General features: G+C 42.5%; 1 protein-coding gene across 1 annotated transcript in view; it reads left to right on the plus strand.

The window, feature by feature from the left end:
- stab1 (stabilin 1) overlaps positions 1-22517 on the plus strand; it is a 285696-nt gene that overhangs the window by 113238 nt on the left and 149941 nt on the right. Inside the window, exons 41-44 of the mRNA XM_034164948.1 lie at positions 5027-5106; positions 12222-12347; positions 18403-18476; positions 19706-19777. Coding sequence (XP_034020839.1) covers positions 5027-5106; positions 12222-12347; positions 18403-18476; positions 19706-19777 — 352 coding nt within the window. The remainder of the gene's footprint in view (positions 1-5026; positions 5107-12221; positions 12348-18402; positions 18477-19705; positions 19778-22517) is intronic.

The following is a 22517-nucleotide window of genomic DNA, read 5'->3' on the forward strand; positions in this document are numbered from 1 at the left end:
GGCACATGAAGATTACACTGTGAAACAAATCGTTATCTAGTTAACTAGATCAATCTAACTGCGCAGATTAAACAGCTAACAGATACAGAAAAACACCGCTGTGCTCCGGAACAGGAAGTGATACAATACCGTAGTGAGAGCCAACCACCAGTAGAGGCCAGTTTAGGCTCTTTAGTTTCAGTTCAGGCTAGTTTAGTGATTCACAGGATTGCTAAAAAAGCAGTTTGAACATAATAGTTTTGAGTTTGTAGCGTCAACAGCAGATGCTACTATTATTGTGAACACCCCCTTTTCTACTTTTTTTTACTAACAGCCCAACTTCATAGCCTTAAGAGTGTGCATATCATGAATGCTTGGTCTTGTTGGATTTGTGAGAATCTACTGAATGTACCGGTACCTTGTTTCCCATGTAACAATAAGAAATATACTCAAAACCTGGATTAATCTTTTTAGTCACATAGCACTACTATTATTCTGAACACTACTGTACATCACCTGGTTCTTATAGCAGCTCACATGGTTGTTACTGTAGCCCACCTGGCCATTACCATAACTCTCCTGGTTGTTACAGAACCTCACCTGGCCGCTACATAACTCTCCTGGTTGTAACAGCAGCTCTTCATCTGGAAAACCTTCATCAGTTCTAGTTGTAGTTGTGATGGACTCAAGTATTTATCCTCTGTAAGTCACTGATGTCACAGCGATGTTCCCTTACAATGTCGGTGATCCTCCTCATCTGAGTCTCACTAAATAACAGTTCATTCCAGACAAAGTCATTCCAGCAGGACCCAAGTGTTGAACTTGTTGACACACTGCTGTCCTCAAAGGCTGAACTCGCTTCAGGTTCCGTGACCCAGTTAACTCTGCGAGGCAGCCAGTAAACAGAGGAACGGGCACACCTCGTCTTTATAAGCCTTATATTGATTTACATCAGTCAGAACCGAACACTTCTTTCCATTTCAATTTATTTTTTCATTTATATAGCGCCAAATCACAACAAGGTTGCCTCAAGGCGCTTCACACAAGTAAAGTCTAACCTTACCAACTCCCAGAGTAGCAGTGGTAAGGAAAAACTCCCTCTGAGGAAGAAACCTCAAGCAGACCAGACTCAAAGGGGTGACCCTCTGCTTGGGCCATGATACAGACATAAATTACAGAACAATTCACAAAACAAATATACAGGAAATGTTGCTGGTGCACAGGACAGTTTCTGGAACAGATACCACACCCATCTCTGGATGGAGCTGCACCTCAAACAGAGAGAAAAGAAAAAGCAGAATCAGGCATCAGAAGATAAATACAGTGTAATTGTCAGCATTAAACAACAAGAAAAACAGAAGAAATACTAAGGTGATCGCCGGCCACTAGATCTAAGCTTCACTAAAAGACCCAGACTTTAGATAAAGTTGAGGCCGCGGCACGCCCTGTTTACTAATAAAATGAATTAAAAGAGTAAAAAGCATAGAACTATACTATACCAGTATGCTAGTCATACGAAAGGGAAATAAGTGGTCTTAAGTCTGGACTTGAAGGTTTCCACAGAATCTGACTGTTTTATTGATGCAGGGAGATCATTCCACAGAACAGGGACACGATAAGAGAAAGCTCTGTGACCCACAGACTTCTTATTCACCCTAGGAACACAAAGTAGTCCTGCACCCTGAGAACACAGAGCCCGGGCCGGTACGTAAGGTTTAATTAGGTCAGCTAAGTAGGGAGGTGCCAGTCCATGAACAATTTTATAGACTAGTAGCAGAACCTTAAAATCTGATCTCACTGGGACAGGAAGCCAGTGAAGAGACACCAAAATGGGTGTAATGTGGTCGAACTTTTGCTTTGTGTCAAAAATCCGACTGCAGCATTTTTAAACCAATTGGAGCCCCCTAATGCTGGACTGTGGTAAAACAGAAGATAGAATATTGCAGTAGTCCAATCTAGAAGAGACAAACACATGAATTAGGGTCTCAGCAGCAGCCATAGACAGGAGGGACTTCTTCTGGTGCAGCCACACTTACTCGGTTTGTCTGCTAACCTGCTCCTTGCTCTGCTCCACTCTCATTTTCTCCCACTTCAGACCACATACACACTGATGTCATCACAGCACACCTGCTCCTCTCTTAAAGGGATACACTTCTAAAAGCATTAGCTGCTCTCATGACATAAGGTTCCTCTCCTGAGACTTGAATGTTTGTTCTCCTGCCAAGATATCAGCATCAACACCTCTGACCTTTGAACTCATCAGGCAAAAGTCCAACACTGAGATTGAGACACTATCACAGCATACACATACACGTCTGACGGCCAAATCAAGGGAGTCATTGAAAACCTGGAGCTTTGTCTTGATCCTGGACAAACACAAACCCAGACACTCTGAAGCACTCACGTCGTTAAGAAAAAAATTCTCTTTGTAATTTCATCACAATTTATTCACCCACTTATGAATAAATTGTGATGCTCCAGCATCCAAGAAGTATTCACAGAGCTTCGCTTTTTCCACATTTTGTTATTGCAGCCTTATTCCAAAGTGGATGAAATTTAGGGAATAACCCTGTTGTGTCTGATGATTTGTGGACGTTAATGCTGGATTTTACAGTCGCACATTGAGTTTTACCGGTGACAATAAAACAGATATTTGAGGAATCATCAGACACAAGGGGGTTATTCCCATTCTAATCCAATTCCATCATTTGCACAGTTTATTTTTCTGTAAGTAATTCGACCTGGATCCGCGTTTTCAGCGAAAGACTGCTTCACCACTGAAGGCTACATCTAAACCTGCATAATAATATAGTTTGATAAAACTGTTATGCAGACTGTAGTTTTAGGGAAATGTTGCTAGATTCCTGGTTCTGGATCGTCAAATAATCAAAGTTATTATTGCTGTGATAACGTTATGTATTGTTATCACAGCAGTAATTGCAATATTTACATCAGTCGGCGAAGCTTAACGTAGCAACAGCGTCTTCATGCCAAACTGGAAATTCTGTGAGCAGACCCACAGATTTCTCCATCTGGTCAACTGGATTGAATAATTCTGTATCAGAATCCACATCAATACTTTCGTATGATAGATTAAATTCACCCATTTCGGCATCATCGCTCCTCCGTCGTCGCCCCACTATTTTCTCTCGCTCATAACTGACAGCACTATTATTGACATCTGTCTAGCATTGCAGTCAGGGTGCGGAATAATACATCAAATGTGAAACGGGCAATTATTTTGCCACCACCAACCCTATATTTTATAGCTGGAAATTGCACACGATTAACCAATCAGATTTGCAGAACAAATGTAATTGGTTTAGAATTAATTTTTTTCCTCAAAATTCTACACACAATATCCCATAATGACAACGTGAAAAAGTTTTTTTTTTGATTTTTGAAAGTTTATTAAAAATAAACTAAAATCAAGTGTACATAAGTATTTACAGTCTTTGCCATGAAGTTCAAAATTGAGCTCAGGTGCCTCCTGTTTCCTTAAGATGTTTCTACAGCTTAATTGGAGTCCACCTGGGGTAAATTCAGTTGATTGGATGCGATTTGGAAAAACACGCCTGTCTACATATAAAGTCCCACAGTTGACAGTCAGAGCACAAACCAAGCATGAAGTCAAAGGAATTGCCTGTAGACCTCAGAGACAGGATTGTCTGGAGGCACAAATCTGGGGAAGGGTACAGAAACATTTCTGATGCTTTGAAGGTCCCAATGAGCACAGTGGCCTCCATCATCTGTAAATGGAAGAAGTTCAGATCCACCAGGACTCTTCCTAGAGCTGGCCGCCCATCTAAGCTGAGCGATCGGGGGAGAAGCGCCTTAGTCAGAGAGGTGACCAAGAACTCGATGGTCACTCTGTCAGAGCTCCAGCATTCCTCTGTGGAGAGAGGAGGACCTTCCAGAAGGACAACCATCTCTGCAGCAATCCACCAATCAGGCCTGTATGGTAGAGTGGCCAGACGGAAGCCACTCCTTAGTAAAAGGCACATGGCAGCCCACCTGGAGTTTGGCAAAAAAGGCACCTGAAGGACTCTCAGACCAGGAGAAACAAAATTCTCTGGTCTGATGAGACAAAGATTGAACTCTTTGGCGTCATGTTTGGAGGAAACCAAGCACCATCCCTACAGTGAAGCATGGTGGTGGTAGCATCATGCTGTGGGGGCGTTTTTCAGCAGCAGGAACTGGGAGACTAGTCAGGATTGAGGGAAAGATGAATGCAGCAATGTACAGAGACATCCTGGATGAAAACCTGCTCCAGAGTGCGCTTGACCTCAAACTGGGGCAACGGTTCAATCTTTCAGCAGGACAATGACCCTAAGCACACAGCCAAGATATCAAAGGAGAGGTTTCAGGACAACTCTGTGAATGTCCTTGAGTGGTCCAGCCAGAGCCCAGACCTGAATCCAATTGAACTTCTCTGGAGAGATCTGAAAATGGCTGTGCACCGACGCTCCCCATCCAACCTGATGGAGATTGAGATGTGCTGCAAAGAGGAATGGACCAAACTGCCCAGAGATAGGTGCACCAAGCTTGTGGCAACATATTCAAGAAGACTTGAGGCTGTAATTGCTGCCAAAGGTGCATCAACAAAGTATTGAACAAAGGCTGTGAATACTTATGGATATGGGATTTCTTAGTTTTGTCATTTTTAATAAATTTGTAAGAATGTCAATAAAAACATTTATGTTGGCATTATGGGGTGTTGTGTGTAGAATTTTGAGGAGAAAAAATTAATTTACTCCATTTTGGAATAAGGCTGTAACTTAGCAAAATGTGGAAAAAGTGAAGCACGTTGAATACTTTCTGGATGCTCTGTAGATCTGTGGTTGCCGTTTGCTCAACACATCAGCAAAGAACTACAATGTGTGTCAACGTGTGTCTTATATTAACACATCGAACAGCTATTGTCATAAATTCTGTGTTTGACTCTCATTATGACACTGACTGTGTCCTCATACGGATTGCAGAGTCCAGGAAGTTGTTTGAGCTTTTGCATGAAGACATAAATTTTGAGGAAATGTTTGTTCTGCAGCTGTATTACAGGACCAAAGGGATCTGCTCCGGCGTGTGTGTGTGCAGCTGGATATGAAGGCAATGGAGAATTCTGCAAAGGTACACATTAAAGGCCTCCTGTACTCTACACGTCCAGCTTTCAAAGCCCCTTAAGTTGCTCATTGAATGTTATTGAATTTTAGCACGAGTTGTTCTAAAAATAAATAAATAAATGGGAGTGATGTCATCTCTGCAGTTTCTGTGGTGTGAAGCGGATGAAAATCCGTGACTTCCTGAATGGGACGTTAATTTACTCACAGATGAGGCCAGTGAATATTTGCAGTGTGGAAGGCTCCCGTTCAAGGCCATCTCTGTTCATTCTCCGTGTAATGTGGAGGAAGGGCTTCCAGCGTAAAACATGTGCCAAACCAACATGCAGATCCACCTCAGATCTTCTGTTTTGACCCAGACTAAAAAGGGAGAAACCAAAGGGACTTGTCCTACCACCTACTACCATAGTGGGCACAGCTAAGGGAAAACTTAGCTTCAATAACTGCTAATCCCCTAACTGAAAAGTTAACTTTTATAACACTAAACTGATAAACCGCTAAAAGATTAAGCTGAAGTTGCAGCTAACCCCTAACTTTTAGTATTTATTCATACACTGTCGGCTACTGATAAGCCAGTTTCAGGTTTAATCACCACAGGAACATCTGAGTAAGACGATCACAAACCCAAAACAAACAATGAGCCAGAGCTTTTTTCTTTAAGGGCCCTGTCCCACTGGCGTTTAGGAGGATTTGCGGATGGAATGCGCACAAAAGTGGCCCACATCCGCCAAACAATTGCAATAACTGTGTAACATTCCTGTATGAGTCAGCCGCCATCCGAACACGTCCGTTATCATCCGCAGAGGCACGCATGTCCGCAGCCAGGATTTTTGGAGTGGCTCAAAAATCCTGCTGCGGATGAGATACGCATCACTGCCTGAACACATACTGAAGACATACGCAGGACATACACAACCAATGCGCCACATATCCCTGTCATCCGCTGATATCCGCAACCGACGGGTTGGCGCGGCTTCGCGGCGGACCGGGACAGCATGCAAAACAGATATGACGCGTGCCCAGTACGGCGTCATCACGGTCGCAAATGGTATGTTGCGCATGCAGACAGAGTGGGCACGGATGAAGCGAGTGCATCACGGCCGCTGTGCCCCTCATGGGGGCGCCTCTGCGGTCGCCTTTGCTTCTGTTCCCTGTTATATCCGCTTTTCTTCCTCATGTATTTGCTGTTCCACCCCGGGACATCTGTCATTTCCGCCCAGCTTTGTTGCGGACGCTCAGTTTTTGTCTCCTCATTTCATGCGCAAATCCTCCTAAACGCCAGTGGGACAGGGCCCTAAGCACCCTGCCCGCTGCTGCAAAGAATTGTTACTTTTTACACATAACAATACAGATGGTGGCAAAGGAGATCAAACACAAGGCACTTTTCTCTCATGATTTCATTTTTAAACAAAATAAGTCCGGAATCCACATTAAGTGAAAATATGCACATATTTTAAAGTTCTAATTCTGAAGGTTTGAGCGTTACCCGGTTAATTCCAGAATAGAATTTAAAATTCTTCTTCTTACTTATAAGGTTTTGAATAATCAGGTCCCATCTTATCTTAAGGACCTCATAGTACCATTTCACCCCAATAGAGCGCTTCACTCTCAGACTGCAGGCTTACTTGTAGTTCCTAGGGTTTGTAAGAGTAGAATGGGAGGCAGAGCCTTCAGCTTTCAGGCTCCTCTCCTGTGGAACCAGCTCCCAATTCAGATCAGGGAGACAGACACCCTCTCTACTTTTAAGATTAGGCTTAAAACTTTCCTTTTTGCTAAAGCTTATAGTTAGGGCTGGATCAGGTGACCCTGAACCATCCCTTAGTTATGGTAAATGGTAAATGGACTGCATTTATATAGCGCTTTTCCATCTGATTCAGACGCTCAAAGCGCTTTACAATTATGCCTCACATTCACCCCGATTTCAGGGTGCTGCCATTAAAGGCCTTGCCCAAGGGCCCTTAGTGATTTTCCAGTCAGGTGGGGATTTGAACCCATGATCTTCTGGACTCGAGCCCAACACCTTAACCACTAGACCATCACCTCCCCATAAATGCAGTCCATTTATGCTGCTATAGACTTAGACTGCTGGGGGGTTCCCATGATGCACTGAGTGTTTCTTTCTCTTTTTGCTCTGTATGCTCTGCATTTAATCATTAGTGATTGATCTCTGCTCCCCTCCACAGCATGTCTTTTTCCTGGTTCTCTCCCTCAGCCCCAACCAGTCCCAGCAGAAGACTGCCCCTCCCTGAGCCTGGTTCTGCTGGAGGTTTCTTCCTGTTAAAAGGGAGTTTTTCCTTCCCACTGTCGCCAAGTGCTTGCTCACAGGGGGTCGTTTTGACCGTTGGGGTTTTTCCGTAATTATTGCATGGCCTTGCCTTACAATATAAAGCACCTTGGGGCAACTGTTTGTTGTGATTTGGCGCTATATAAATAAAATTGATTTGATTTGATCAGCGTATCAATATATATATATATATATAGAGAGAGAGAGAGAGAGAGAGAGAGAGAGAGAGAGAGAGAGAGAGAGAGAGAGAGAGAGAGAGAGAGAGAGAGAGAGAGAGAGAGAGAGAGAGAGAGAAGATCAATATGATCAATATATCAGAGAAAGTTATATATAGAGTATCCATATATATATATTTATATATATATATATAATAGATAAACATTATACATCAGATATATGAATCATATATATAATATCAATATCACTCACTCACACACACACAATTGTATGTAAAGGTTTGGGCCCCCCTGATGATTTCCATGATTTTTCTTTATAAATCATTGGTTGTTTGGATCAGCAATTTCAGTTAAATATATCATATAGCAGATGGACACACGGATATTTGAGAAGCAAAATGAAGTTTCTAGTATTTACAGAAAGTGTGCAATAATTAACATCTCAGGTTTGTTGGTTTCCGAGCATGGACAGCCCGCTTAAAATCACACCACAGATTTTCAATAATATTCAGGTCTGGGGACTGAGATCGCCATTCCAGAATGTTGTACTTGTTTTTCTGCATGAATGCCTTAGTAGATTTTGAGCAGTGTTTAGGGTTGTTGTCATGTTGAAAGATCCAGCCCCGGCGCAACTTCAACTTTGTCACTAATTCATGAACATTGTTCTCAAGAATATGCTGATATTGACTGGAATCCATGTGACCCTAAACTTTAACAAGATTCCCAGTACCTGCACTGGCCACACAGCCCCACAGCATGATGGAACCACCTCCAAATTTTACTGTAGGTAGCGTTTTTCTTGGAATGCTGTGTTCTTTTTCAGCCATGCATACCGCCCCTTGTTATTGTCCAAATGTGCTTTAGCATACCTCAAGCAACTCTGCTTGTGGCGTGTACACAGAAAAGGCTTCCTCTGCATTACAGTATCTCCTTGTGCAAAGTGCGCTGTATAGTTGAACTATGCACAGGGACACTATCTGCAGCAAGATCGTGTTGTAGGTCTTTGGAGCAGGTCTGTGTGTTGACTATGACTGTTCTCACCATCCTTCGCTTCAGCTTATCTGAGATTTGTCTTGGCCTGCCACTTCGGACCTTAACTAGTAGTGTACCTGTGGTCTTCCATTTCCTCATTATGTTCCTCACAGTGGAAACTGACAGCTGAAATCTCTGAGATAGCGTTTTGTGTCCTTCCCCTAAACCATGATGTTGAACAATCTTTGTTTTCAGGTCATTTGAGAGTTGTTTAGAGGCTCCCATGTTGCCCCTCATTAGAAGAGATGCAAAGAGGGGAAATATTTGCAAATAGCCACCTTACATATCCTTTCTCATAATTGGATTCACCTGCGTAAGGAGGTCAAGGGTCAGTGAGCTTACCAAACCAATTTTGTGTTCCAGTAATTAGTGCTACATGTATTCAAATCAATAAAATGAAAAGGGTGCCCAAATTTATGCACCTGCCTAATTTTGTTTAAAGAATTATTGCACACTTTCTATAAATCCTATTAACTTCATTTCACTTCTCAAATATCAGTGTGTTTGTCTGCTATATGATATATTTGACTGAAATTGCTGATCCAAACAACCAATGATTTATAAAGGAAAATCATGGAAATTATCAGGGGAGCCCAAACTTTTACACTGTGTATATATACGTATATATATATATATATAGATAGATAGATAGATAGATAGATAAAAGTTATATATCAGAGAAAATGATAATATATATAAATCAAATAGCCTATCAGTATACTTCATATCAGGTCAGAGAGAGAATAAAATGTAATGGAAATGTAAATTGTCAAATTAACACAAGAACATGACATCCCGCCCCAAACCATATTTACACACGTACAAACTTGTTTGTGAAAGTTTTCCTGCTAAAAGTACTGTACTCAGACGTCTCAGCACATTATTGTAATACTACTGATAGTAATGCATCATATTTATATAGTGTTTTACACAATGCTAAAAGACATGTTACAGAACAGAGAAAATAACAAAGAACAACGCAACTTTATTATAGAAAGATTGAAAAAATAAAAAATAAACAAGAATATAAAATCAAACCTTCACTGTACCTTATGATGGAATCACTGAGATGACCACTCCAAGATGGCGGCCACATTTCTTGCATCTCAGCAACCAATGCAGCGTCTATTCTTTATAATGTCTATGATCTGAGACTTATAGTCGGCCGTATTTCCGGCTGTGTTGTAACTGGCGCAGTGTTCAGAACATGAGCATTAAAACGTACGTCCACTGAGTGTGAGCCAGACTGCGCAAATGAAGAAATCAATAATAAATGCATATCTTACAACACAACCATATCCCGCTGATTTTACTTCTCTGATGTTGCTCAGCATCCAAGGAGAAGACCGAGCTTCTGTCCTGCACTGTTTCTCGCTTTGCACCACTTCATAAGTGTTGAAGTTCCAAAAGACTAACATGACAGTTATTAAACATCTGATTGGCATCGTCACATTTGTGTTTCTCAGTTCAATCATTTGTCCAAAAACAAGTCAATAAGCAAGTAAGCATAGACGTCGCTAACAGCTAATAGTGATGCTAACTGCTTCCTGTGTCCCATGTTCACGCTGCAGCCATCCGTTTGAGATCACTAACCCAGCGTCTCTCCCTCTCCAAGCCTTCCTGGTTAAACTTGTGCAGGTTTCTCGTAGACACGTGTTGCCAGTGTTGCCAATAATGCTGGATGTTGACAATGTAATGCATTCTGGGTCATTTTTTCCCCAATATGTGATAGGGGAAATTAATTAATTCATTTTCTATACCTGCTTACTCCAAACAAGGGTCACGGGGGCTGGAACCTATCCCAGTAGTCACAGGGCGAGAGGGTGGTTCACCCTGGACAGGATGCCAGTCTCTCACAGGGTGAAGCAGAAATTCAAGTCATTTCAGTTTTATTTATACAGCATCAAATCACAAAGTCATCTCAAGGTGCCACACAGGAGCAAGGTTTAAAACAAGCACATTGGTGACAGTGGTAAAGAAAAACTCCCTCAGCGGTTTTTGATCATAGGAAGAAACCTCAAGCAGACCCGCCTCAGTGGGGTGATCATCAAGACTGAGCAAAAGCACATGAGATTGTTGGCAGCATGGAGATTCTATACGCACTGCAGCAATCTGCACCTTTCAACATTACCAGCTGTTGCGACGTCCCAATTTTCTGAAACTGTTCTCTGCTGATGTACGAGGTCTATTAGAAAAGTATTCGACCTTATTATTTTTTTCAAAAACCATATGGATTTGAATCACGTGTGATTACATCAGACATGCTTGAACCCTCGTGGACATGCAAGAGTTTTTTCACGCCTGTCGGTTACGTCATTCGCCTGTGGGCAGTCTTTGAGTGAGGAGTCGCCCACCCTCTCGTCGATTTTTTTCATTGTTTAGGAATGGCTCAGAGACTGCTGCTTTGTTTGATAAAATTTTTTCAAAGCTGGAAGGCACAACTGAGTGGACACCATTCGATAAATTCAGCTGGTTTTCGGTAAAAATTTTAACGGCTGATGAGAGATTTTGGTCTGGTAGTGTCGCCGTAAGGACGGCCCACGGTGCCTGATGGCGATCTGCGCTTCGAGGCGGCAGCGTCTCACCGTTTCAAGTTGAAAACTTCCACATTTCAGGCTCTGTTGACCCAGTAAGTCGTCAGAGAACAGAGAACTTTCAGAAGAAGTCGGCATGAGGAGTTTATTCGGACATTCCATTGTTAACGGACATTTTGTTATGAAAGAACGTGCGGGCAGAGTCGCTGTCGGGCCGGACCCGACCGCGGGGGGTCGCGACAGGAAAAACACCTCCGTTGGAAACCTTAACGGGCAAGTTGGAACATGCCCAAGCTGTTAAACAATTTCTCAGTTACTCACTTGTTGAAAGCCATCAAAAGCCGCCTGAATTTTACAAATGGTTTTCAACAAGGAGGTGTTTTTCCTGTCGTGACGCACACAGATTCGCCGAGTCGTCACGGAAACGACTCAGCGAATTTGCGCGTACGTCTTTCATTAAAAAATGTCCTTAAACAGTGGAATGTCCGCATAAAGTCTTCATGCCGGCCTCTTGAATCTTCTCTGTTCTCTCACGACTTCCTGGGTGAATTAAGCCTTAAATTAGGATGTTTTCAGGTCGAAACAGGCCGACGACGGCACCTGGAAGCGCTGCGCGATGTCCCGCTCCGTGGGAAGTCCTTACAGCGACAGAAACACCCCATAATCTCTCATCAGCGTTAAACTTTTCACCGAAAACCAGCTTAATTTCTCAAATAGTGTCCACTCGGATATCCCTCACAGATCCAGAAAAAATTTGATAAAGCAACGCGCGCCGTCTCGAGCAGCGTGTGAAACAAAGGAATTCAGCCGAGGGGGCTGAACCACATCTCACTCAAGGCCTGCCCACAGGGAAATGACGTCACCGACACGCGTGAAAAAACTCACGCATGCGCACGAGGGTTCAAGCATGAATGGTGGAATCGCACGTGATTCAAATCCATATAGTTAAAAAAAAAAAAAGTGTCGGTTTCATATCTAATAGAGCTCGTATAACTGTTATAAGAAAAATTCAACTGCATGTTGAAGTTCTTTCCATTTTCAACAGTGGAAACAAAATATTTTCTTCTGAAGTGACAGCTGTGTTTGTTCTGTGGGGCAGAGCTGGATGTGTGCAGCAGGTCTAACGGTGGCTGTTCACAATTTGCTGCCTGCATGATGATCTCAGCTGGTGAGAGGACTTGTTCCTGTAATGCCGGCTACACTGGAGATGGGGTCATCTGCCTGGGTATGTAGCCATCACCTCTGACCTCTGACCCCCGCCTCAAACTCTGCAAGCGACTGTATTTGAAGAACTTTTGTGGGCTCTGAGAGCAAACCTGAACACCAGGTTTTCAAAGATACTTCAAATGGAGATATTGTTTAGGGCACTGTAACGATGAACTTACTGTAACTGTTAAACTGTTGTTTCCTCAAAGTGAGGGCAGAAAGGAGGAAGTAAAAGATGTCATTTCAGGTGTACTCACACTCAGCACTCTGGACCATGACTGAGTACATTCCACCCCCAAAGTCTAGTTTGTTTAAGTGTCAGCCCGGGTATGGCACACTTTTCTGTCTCTGGCTTGACTTGCAGAGGTGATGTGGGGCACGGTCCAGTTGGACTCGGGCGTGGCCACATGTAGTGTGATAAAAAACAGCACCGGAGTACTGACGTCACGTCACAGGTACAATTTAACAATTACTGCTAACATTATTATTACTACTTGGATAATACAGTCTTCAATTCATTCAACAACACTTGGATTAAAAACAGGTCTGGTTTCTTACCTTGATGATGAACATGAAGCATGGTCAAAAAAGCAAAGCTGCAAAATATTTCTTCCTCATTTGATGCCTCCACAAAATCTTGACATGTGTAAATGGTAAATGGACTGCATTTATATAGCGCTTTTCCATCTGCATCAGATGCTCAAAGTGCTTTCACATTCACCCTGATGTCAGGGTGCTGCCATACAAGGCAGCTACACTACACACCGGGAGCAACTAGGGGATTAAAAACCTTGCCCAAGGGCCCTTAGTGATTTTCCAGTCAGGCTGGGATTTGAACCAGGGATCTTCTGGTCTCATGCCCAACACCTTAACCACTAGATCGTCACCTTCCCATGTGTACATTATGATTAATTACTAAATCACTTGTTGGATAAATTATTCAGATGTGATAGATGTTATATGGGGAGGTGGGGAAAGTCATTATTGCCAGAGATCCTCAGTGATTTTTGCTGCATCTAAATGCACCGTTTCAGTCATTTTTACATACTGTTTTCCTGTCAGTAAATTTTCCAGCTCCTTTTACCTTCTGTTAAACAACCATAGAAATGATCTCAGGTTATATTAATCCCATGTGAAGACATTTGTTGGAAAAGGAGTTTTCTGCTGATTATCTCATTTGGACAAAATTAAGACCACAGCTCTGCATGCAGATAAAAAAAAATTCCAAAGTCAGTGGGACGGGGCACAATTATGCCTGTATGAGACAAGGAGTCACAAGGAGTCTATCCTAGCAGTCACAGGGCGTGAGGCCGGGTTCACCCTGGACTGGACACCAGTCTGTCCCAGGGCCACATACAGACAAACAAACACATTCACACCTACGGACAATCTAGAGTCTCCAGTCCATCTAACCTGTGTGTCTTTGGATGTGGGAGGAAGTCGGAGCACCCGGAGGAAACCCACACAAACATGGGGAGAACATACAAACTCCACACAGAAAGGCCACAGGTGGGAATCGATCCCATGACCTTCAGTGCTAACCACTAAGACACTGTGCTGCCCTGCACAGAAGCCTGTGATCTTTTTATTTGCTTTGTTTGGGGATTGACAGCTGTGTGTCTGTTTATTAAGTAGCCACTCTATCATTTACCACTCTATCATGGGTGGCACAGTGACTTAGTGGTTAGCACTGGTGCCTCACAGCAAGAAGGTTGTTGGATCATTCCCCGGCCTTTCTGTGTGGAGTTTGCATGTGGTTTTATTGTAGGTTTCCTCCCACAATGGAAAATATGTTTATTTAGGGTCTGCTCCTTTCTCTGCCCCTGAGCAAGGCAGCGTCTCTACATCTGGAGTTGGTACCCGGGCGCCGGACTTTGGCTGCACACTGCCCCTAGTGGTTGGATTGTGTCTAACTGTATTTAAGATGGTTAAATGCAGAGGACACGTTTCATTGTATGTATGTACAATGACCTTAAAGGCTCTATTCTAATTCTATTTATATTCAGTAGAATAGAAAACTTTCTTCTCCTGTGTTGTTTGATCTTAGTAAATATTACACTATGTCACCTCTTTATATCAAACTACTCGCAATCAATCAATCAATTAATCAATCAAAGTTTATTTATATAGCCCTTTCCACAGCCCAGAGGGTGACCAAAGTGCTTCACAGTCAGATAAAAACATAAAAAATAACTTAAGACAATAAGCAAATTTAAAACAGACACATAATCTCACCTGAACAGGGCTAAAGTCAGTGTGGGAGGAGAGCAGGAGAGCACTCCATCTCAAAACAAAGCCACGATGTGTTAATGTACACATGTTCAGGTCCAAACCTGGAGTGCAGAGGTGGGAACGTCATGCTCAGGTCCAAGGCACCTGGCCCGACTGTGAGCCCTATGACTACAGAGAAACTAATGTCCTGAAGCATCGGAATAAAGCAAGTTTCATGAAAACCATCCACTTCCCTGATGTATTTGACTTACCAAACCACAGCTGGAAACATCTGTCCTGAAAGTGTGGACATGAAGGAAGGTATTTTAAGGGCTACAGAAGCCTTGAGGCCCATTGGTGTTGATGTTTAACTCTGGATTCCAAAGTGGGTCCTTGAGGCAGATGACAGTCTTTGACTTCCCCCTGAACTGGACACCAGTCTATCACGGGTTAATCCCCAGCCAAGACTGGTGCACGTGGACAGGAACTATGCAGATGAAGGGTTTCCTCTAAGGACATAGATGGGCAGTCGGGCACCATGACTGGGAATTAACATAGGTCCACCTATTAATACAGGGTGACCCCCCCCCCCCCCCAAAAAAAAAACCAACCCAGAACCCATAAAATTGTAATAAATCCTACAAAGGACCATCATTTTTAAAAATTTGCTGGACTTAAACTTCAGTCTGTGTATGATCATTCACCAAAGTTTCAGTTATCCTGCTTGCATTGCATAAAAGTTATGTCCTTTCAAATTTATGCTCCAAATAGTATGATTTGACCTCCAGGCAAAATGTTATTTCCTTGGTTGACCAAGACATGTTGGGGAAGATGTTTGGAACAATAGTCTTCAACATGTCTTGGTCAACCGAGGAATTGACAGTTTGCCTGGAGGTCTATTTTTTGGGGGTCACCCTGTACTTCAGCTCACATCCACTGAGCTACCTGTTCTCTATAGATTAGCTCATCAAAAAGAAGATAAACAGAGTAAAATTGCAAGTGTAGCTTAGCACAAAGTCTGGAACCAAAGGAAGGAAAGAAGTCAAGCAGAGGAAAAATGCTACCATCATTTAGTACAAATATTAGAACTGAAGGAAGCTTGTTTAAATCATCGTAAAGAAATGACTCGGTGGCACATCCGGGTGCTCCGTCTGTGAGGTCGTAGCAGTGTGCTCAGCAACACCGGCTGGTGTGACGATCATCGAGCTGGGTGGATTGTTTAAGTAGCAGTTTAATTAGATGTGAGTTTTTTATTTATTTATTTATTTTTTTACCTGTTTTTCTTTTTTAATGCCTCTGTGATGCGAGGCAGCGGGTCGGACCAACAAAGCTAGAAAGAAAATGAAAATCTATCACGATATTAAAAGTAAAACATAGAATGTAAAGTTTGTGCAGCGTGGCTCCTCGGCACAGGACAGTAAAACACGATGACGATGCACCAACAGGATTCTGCTTCACATCCATCAGTATCATGTGTTACTTTGGGGGTCAATAATCAGCAGCACGGCCCCCCCCTGGGGCTGAGCAGCAATTCACAATTACACGACAGAAATGACAGAAAATATGAATTACTTTGATAAATACCTGGTAGTTCTGTGAGGTAGGAACTGATATTTATTCCTACTGATATTTATTCCTGGCCATTGTGTAGGATCATTTTTCCATCATCCAGCTTCCATTTGGTACAGACAAGATGCCAGGACTGCTGCTGCTAATTTGGTTTAATTCGCTCTATGGTTAAGGTGTTGGGCTTGAGTCCAGAAGATCATGGGTTCAAATCCCCACCTGACTGGAAAATCACTAAGGGCCCTTGGGCAAGGCCTTTAATCCCCTATTGCTCCCGGTGTGTAGTGAGCGCCTTGTATGGCAGCACCCTGACATAGGGGTGAATGTGAGGCATAATTGTAAAGCGCTTTGAGCGTCTGATGCAGATGGAAAGGCGCTATATAAATGCAGTCCATTTATATCCCATAATCCCTTGCAAGTCAGAGAGGCACTGCAGCCTAAACAACAGAGAAAAACCAAACATGACAGCAATTGCAAATGAACATTATACGACCAAAATGTAATTTTATTTATGGCTTTCATAACTGCTGCATGAGATCCTGAAAGCATCCTAAAACAAATATTCCAAATAATCCTTTGTCTGCTACATTTAACCTGCGTGGAACTTCATAAACACAAACCGAATTTGAGACATTTTATATATATTACTCTGGAACAGACAGCACAAACAGTGTTGTAAAAGACAATAATCAGAACGACAGGAACAGGAAGCGATCGCGGCTCACAGCAACTCACATTGAAAATAACGGAGAAAACCCTGAGCTTCACACGTTTACATAAAACAAACACAATAACAACGTCCAAAAGCCCAGATCATATGTTCATGAGAGTTTTAGTCACAATATACAAAGAGTTTTATGTTGCAATGTTCATGCTGTTGTCCGTGAGCAGCGGTTAAAGTGCAGCCTGATCAGAGTGTCTCAGTGCAGTTGTCAATGTTAATGGCATCGCGCAGAGCGGCGAACTCTGAAATGTTGCAAAATTTTGCGGGATTTGAAACCTCATTAGGGCAAATGTCACTCCTGGGTGATATTATCTGAGCTCTCTGAATAGTTGAAGGCCACATGAAGGCCCCAATAACAGACATATAACTAAATTTAAACAAATAATTACTTAAATCTGGAATTCAAGAGAAAATACCACTCCCAAATACACACTGTGTCTCTATGGTAAGACACATTGATAGCTGTGTATTGTCACACTGGCATCTGATCTGACGCAGAAGCAAACTGGCAGTTGGGTGTGTGAATACCAATTGCCACATGTTCGCTATATGTGCTGAATCACACTTAACAAACAGAATTTTCGTTTTTCAAATTGCCTTTTTTTTACAAATGAAAAAAACAATATATTTACAAATACAGATTTGTAAAAAACAACATGTTATAGTAACTTGTGTGAAGGTTTGTACAAATAAATAAACTGACCAACCACTGATTGGGCGAGGCTCATTTTTCCCATAATGCCTTTTGGCATGAGTGTCTGTAAATGCTCAAACCTTCAGAATTACGGCATTTTAAAACTATGTACAAACAGAGGTGACATTAATTTCGATAACCTGTCCGGAATTAGTTAAAATTTTAACTATAAGTCAAAACGGCCTTGCACCTTCAGCCACAGACCACTGAGGTGCACCACAGAACATGGCAGTCAGACTGTGTAGTTCCTCCCTGTTCTGCAGGATGAATACTAGTTACTCAGAGTTATGTGCAATACTGTCAAACATCTTGTGCAAATGTCTTAAAAAATTGTTCAGTTAACTGTTTTGGTACACTGGCAAAATATTTTCCTTTGAGGTAAATAAAGTTGATCTTATCTTTATAATATTAGAACCAAAGGAAGCTAACTTAGATCACTGCAAAGAAAAGAAACAGAGGAAAATGCTGGTGTGTCTTAGTACAAAAACTTGGGAGGTTGGGGGAAATGTCTGTCATGACTCAGCACAAACATTCGATGAAAGTAAACTCTGAGCTACTTTAATACAACAACCGTAAGCAGGAATAAGATGCTAGCTTCATGTCTTCTACACTGTTTAAAAAAACCCTACAAGCAGAGGGGAAACTGATGTAAAAAATAAAGAAATTTAATTAACTAGATGTTCTAAATCTGAGCGTCCTCACAGATGCTGCTTACGAACACGTTGGTCCAACTGCTGCTGAAAGTCTCATTTTTACTTTTCTGTCTGAAGCCCGACCTCGAAATGACACAAACAGGACGTGTTTGTTTTTGTTTGTTGTCTGTGCGTCTTGTTTCTGTCCAGACTGAATTAAGCAGTAAGTGTTTTTGTGCGTTGACAGAGATTGACGGCTGTCTGGTTGATAACGGCGGCTGCCACAAATCAGCGGATTGCGTCAGAACCGGTCCAAATACTGTAAGTAAATACTGCACCGCACTCACACTTCATCAACACTTCATTCCTACATTTTCTGCGGCAGCAGACTGAGCCGCTCGGCCCGCGGCCCGGCGCTCTGCTCTAACTCTTCCTGAAGCGTTAACACTCCAGTGTGTCCTGGGTCTCCTCTGGGATGTCCTCACAGTTCTGCCGTTTTTATCCTTACAGTAAGTACTCCAAGCTCGTGTCCAGAGGGGAGGATGCACGGGTTCATTTGAGAGTCTCGCCATCTGGCTCGGCCACAAAGTTCTTTTCCAGGACCTCAGACGAGGCCCGGACCCACCTGTAGACCTCATGCTCCACCTTACCTCCACCAGTCAACAAGACTGGCCCCCGAGACAGCTGAACTCCTCTCTGAGACTCAGGGGACAACCCACCTGCTTTTTCTTCTTTTTTGGGGACAGATTAATGATGAACACAAAGTCATATACACTCACCAGCCACTTTATTAGGCACACCTGTTCAACTGCTCATTGATGCAAACAAGCAGAAACCAAAGACGTGAAGAAAGATTCAGTCTGACTTGGTCCTCACAGGAACTCGTTGGCGCGATGATGGACTGCACCTTAACAATGGTTTTGTGTCCTAAAATCACCACAGCTTTGTGTTGTGGCTGTCAATCGTATCGTCTGATCACTTCTATCAATCTGTGTGTCTTTGCGCTGAAGTTTTCAAAAATATCACATTAAATGACAAAAGTGATAACTGACCACTGGATCATCATCAGGTTGAGTCTGGGAGCTGGTGTCATGCTGCACCGCATCCACGACACCACACACCTGCTTTGGGTCCTGGATGGCAAGCAGTCAGACAGACGACCGACCCATCCTCACATCTCTGACATAATCATCTATCTGCCACAGCCAGGTGAAATGTGGGCGTGTCCTTGGACTTCTCCACCCACTTCCTGAACCCCTCAGGCACCTGCATCTTGGTGATGATGATGATCAACATTTAATGGCCTCTCTTTTTTTGGATGAAGTTCCCAATTAAAACTTAGTTTTCATGTCATCCTTTTTTAAAAAACAGAAGCTGTAGAGCTCAATGAGGACAAAATCAAACCTCTACCTGTGATTCTTCACTCACCAGAGCTGAGTTCTGATTTATCCAGAGAGAGATGCTGAAATGTTGATGGAGAAGATGAGAGTGAGTGGCAGAGACGCAGGAAAGTGATTCCCAGTTTGTTTCTGCGTCTCCTGTGTTTGCAGACGGCGTGCACCTGTCAACTGGGTTTCTCAGGGTCAGGGAGGTTCTGCTACCCAGTCAACCCCTGTCGCACGGTGAGTTCCTGTGAGGCTGGTGAGTTCCTGGACGAGGAGCCTCAGGTTCCTGTTTCCTGTCTCACTTTCATTGTGTTGTCGAGCAAATGTGGAAAAACCTCCAAAAAATATTCTCACCAAACAAAGGACTTCCTGCTCAGATGCACAGTTCCCTGTACAGATCAGTCTGTTTGTGTTTGTTGTCGTCTGAGCGGTGGAGGATTTATGGGGATCACTCTCTGCTACCTATCACTCACCCTTTGACCTTTGTTTTTTGTTGTTGGTTTTTTTACAGTTCACCTTTGACCTCAGTGAACTTTCAGTAGTTACCTCCCTGAATGCATTTGTCATGTCTGTAAAACTCTACAGGAAACATCAACAGCCCGACAGCATTGCTGCTCACTGTGACTTTATGAAACTGGACCAGGCGGTGCTTTTTCCTCCAATATGACATCACCATATTCATGGAAAGTCTAAATTATCTGCATCGGTACAATCATTGTGAGCTACCGAGTTTGATTTTAGTCTGACCTCAGTTGAATTCAATTTATTTATACAGTTGCATGTAAAAGTTTGGGCCCCACTGATGAATTCCATGATTTTTCTTTATAAATCATTGGTTGTTTGGATCAGCAATTTCAGTTAAATATATCATATAGCAAACAAACAAGCTGATATTTGAGAAGTGAAATGAAGTTTATAGGATTTACAAAAAGTCTGCAATAATTATTTAAACAAAATTAGGCAGGTGCATAAATTTGGGCACCCCAACAGAAAAAATACATCAATATTTAGTAGATCCTCCTTTTGCAGAAATAACAGCCTCTAAACGCTTCCTATAGCTTCCAATGAGAGTCTGGATTCTGGTTGAAGGTATTTTGGACCATTCTTCTTTACAAAACATCTCAGGTTTGTTGGTTTCTGAGCATGGACAGCCCGCTTAAAATCACACCACAGATTTTCAATAATATTCAGGTCTGGGGACTGAGATGGTCATTCCAGAACATTGTACTTGTTCCTCTGCATGAATGCCTTAGTAGATTTTGAGCAGTGTTTAGGGTCGTTGTCTTGTTGAAAGATCCAGCCCCGGCGAAACTTCAACTTTGTCACTGATTCATGAACATTGTTCTCAAGAATCTGCTGATATTGACTGGAATCCATGTGACCCTCAACTTTAACAAGATTCCCAGTACCTGCACTGGCCACACAGCCCCACAGCATGATGGAACCACCTCCAAAGTTTACTGTAGGTAGCAAGTGTTTTTCTTGGAATGCTGTGTTCTTTTTCTGCCATGCATACCGCCCCTTGTTATGTCCAAAAAACTCAATTTTAGTTTCATCAGTCCACAGCACCTTATTCCAAAATGAAGCTGGCTTGTCCAAATGTGCTTTAACATACCTCAAGTGACTCTGTGGCGTGTACGCAGAAAAGACTTCCTCTGCATTACAACATCATACAGCATCTCTTTGTGCAAAGTGCACTGTATAGTTGAACAGTGCACAGGGACACTATCTGCAGCAAGATCATGTTGTAGATCTTTGGAGCAGGTCTGTGGGTTGACTATGACTGTTCTCATCATTCTTCGCTTCAGCTTATCTGAGATTTTTCTTGGCCTGCCACTTCGGACCTTTACTAGTACTGTGCCTGTGGTCTTCCATTTCTTCACTATGTTCCTCACAGTGGAAACTGACAGCTGAAATCTCTGAGATAGCTTTTTGTATCCTTCCCTTAAACCATGATGTTGAACAATCTTTGTTTTCAGGTCATTTGAGAGTTGTTTAGAGGCTCCCATGTTGCCACTCATTAGAAGAGATGCAAAGAGGTGAAACATTTGTAAATGGCCATCTTAAATACCCTTTTCTCATGATTGGATTCACCTGTGTAAGGAGGTCAAGGGTCAGTGAGCTTACCAAACCAATTTTGTGTTCCAATAATTAGTGCTAAATGTATTCAAATCAATAAAATGACAAGGGTGCCCAAATTTATGCACCTGCCTAATGGTAAAATGGTAAATGGACTGCATTTATATAGCGCTTTTCCATCTGCATCAGACGCTCAAAGCACTTTACAATTATGCCTCACATTCATCCCGATGTCAGGGTGCTGCCATACAAGGCGTTCACTACACACCGGGAGCAATAGGGGATTAAAGACCTTGCCCAAGGGCCCTTAATGATTTTCCAGTCAGGCGGGGATTTGAACCAAGGATCTTCTGATCTCAAGCCCAACACCTTAACCACTGAAATTGCAAAAGAAAACAAAAGTATGACACTATATGCTTGAAATACGATCCAATTGGTACATTTTACAGCAACATTTCAGTTCATTTTTTGGAAAATCTGTGCTGGGTGCAAGAGGAAATTCTTACCCGAGAGCTGGGAGGAAATTTGCAGTGTTGGGCTGTACCGCCCGGCGCTGCTCACTGTAGCTAGAACCCAGTCAGCGGTGGGCACAGTTCAGCTAATCTGATAACAGATAATTATCAAAGCTCATGTTTTTGCTAGTGGATTAGCTTTTGAGATAAGTTAAAACCATCATCAGACCAATTATCTTCCAATAAATTTTGTTCCAATAACTTTCAGTCCAATAACATTTTTTTTTTCTGGTAAAGTGAGCAAAGTTTAACTGTCAAAAACATTTGTAAACCCTGAAATCAAACATTTTAGTCCATCAGTTGTGTGTTTGTAGCAGACTGGCTGCCTGTTGCTTGCTGATGACGTCATCATTAAGCGCAAAACATGATTGGTCGGTCGACACAGG

Source organism: Thalassophryne amazonica, chromosome 3 (genome assembly GCF_902500255.1).
Source record: "Thalassophryne amazonica chromosome 3, fThaAma1.1, whole genome shotgun sequence".
NCBI lineage: Eukaryota > Metazoa > Chordata > Actinopteri > Batrachoidiformes > Batrachoididae > Thalassophryne > Thalassophryne amazonica.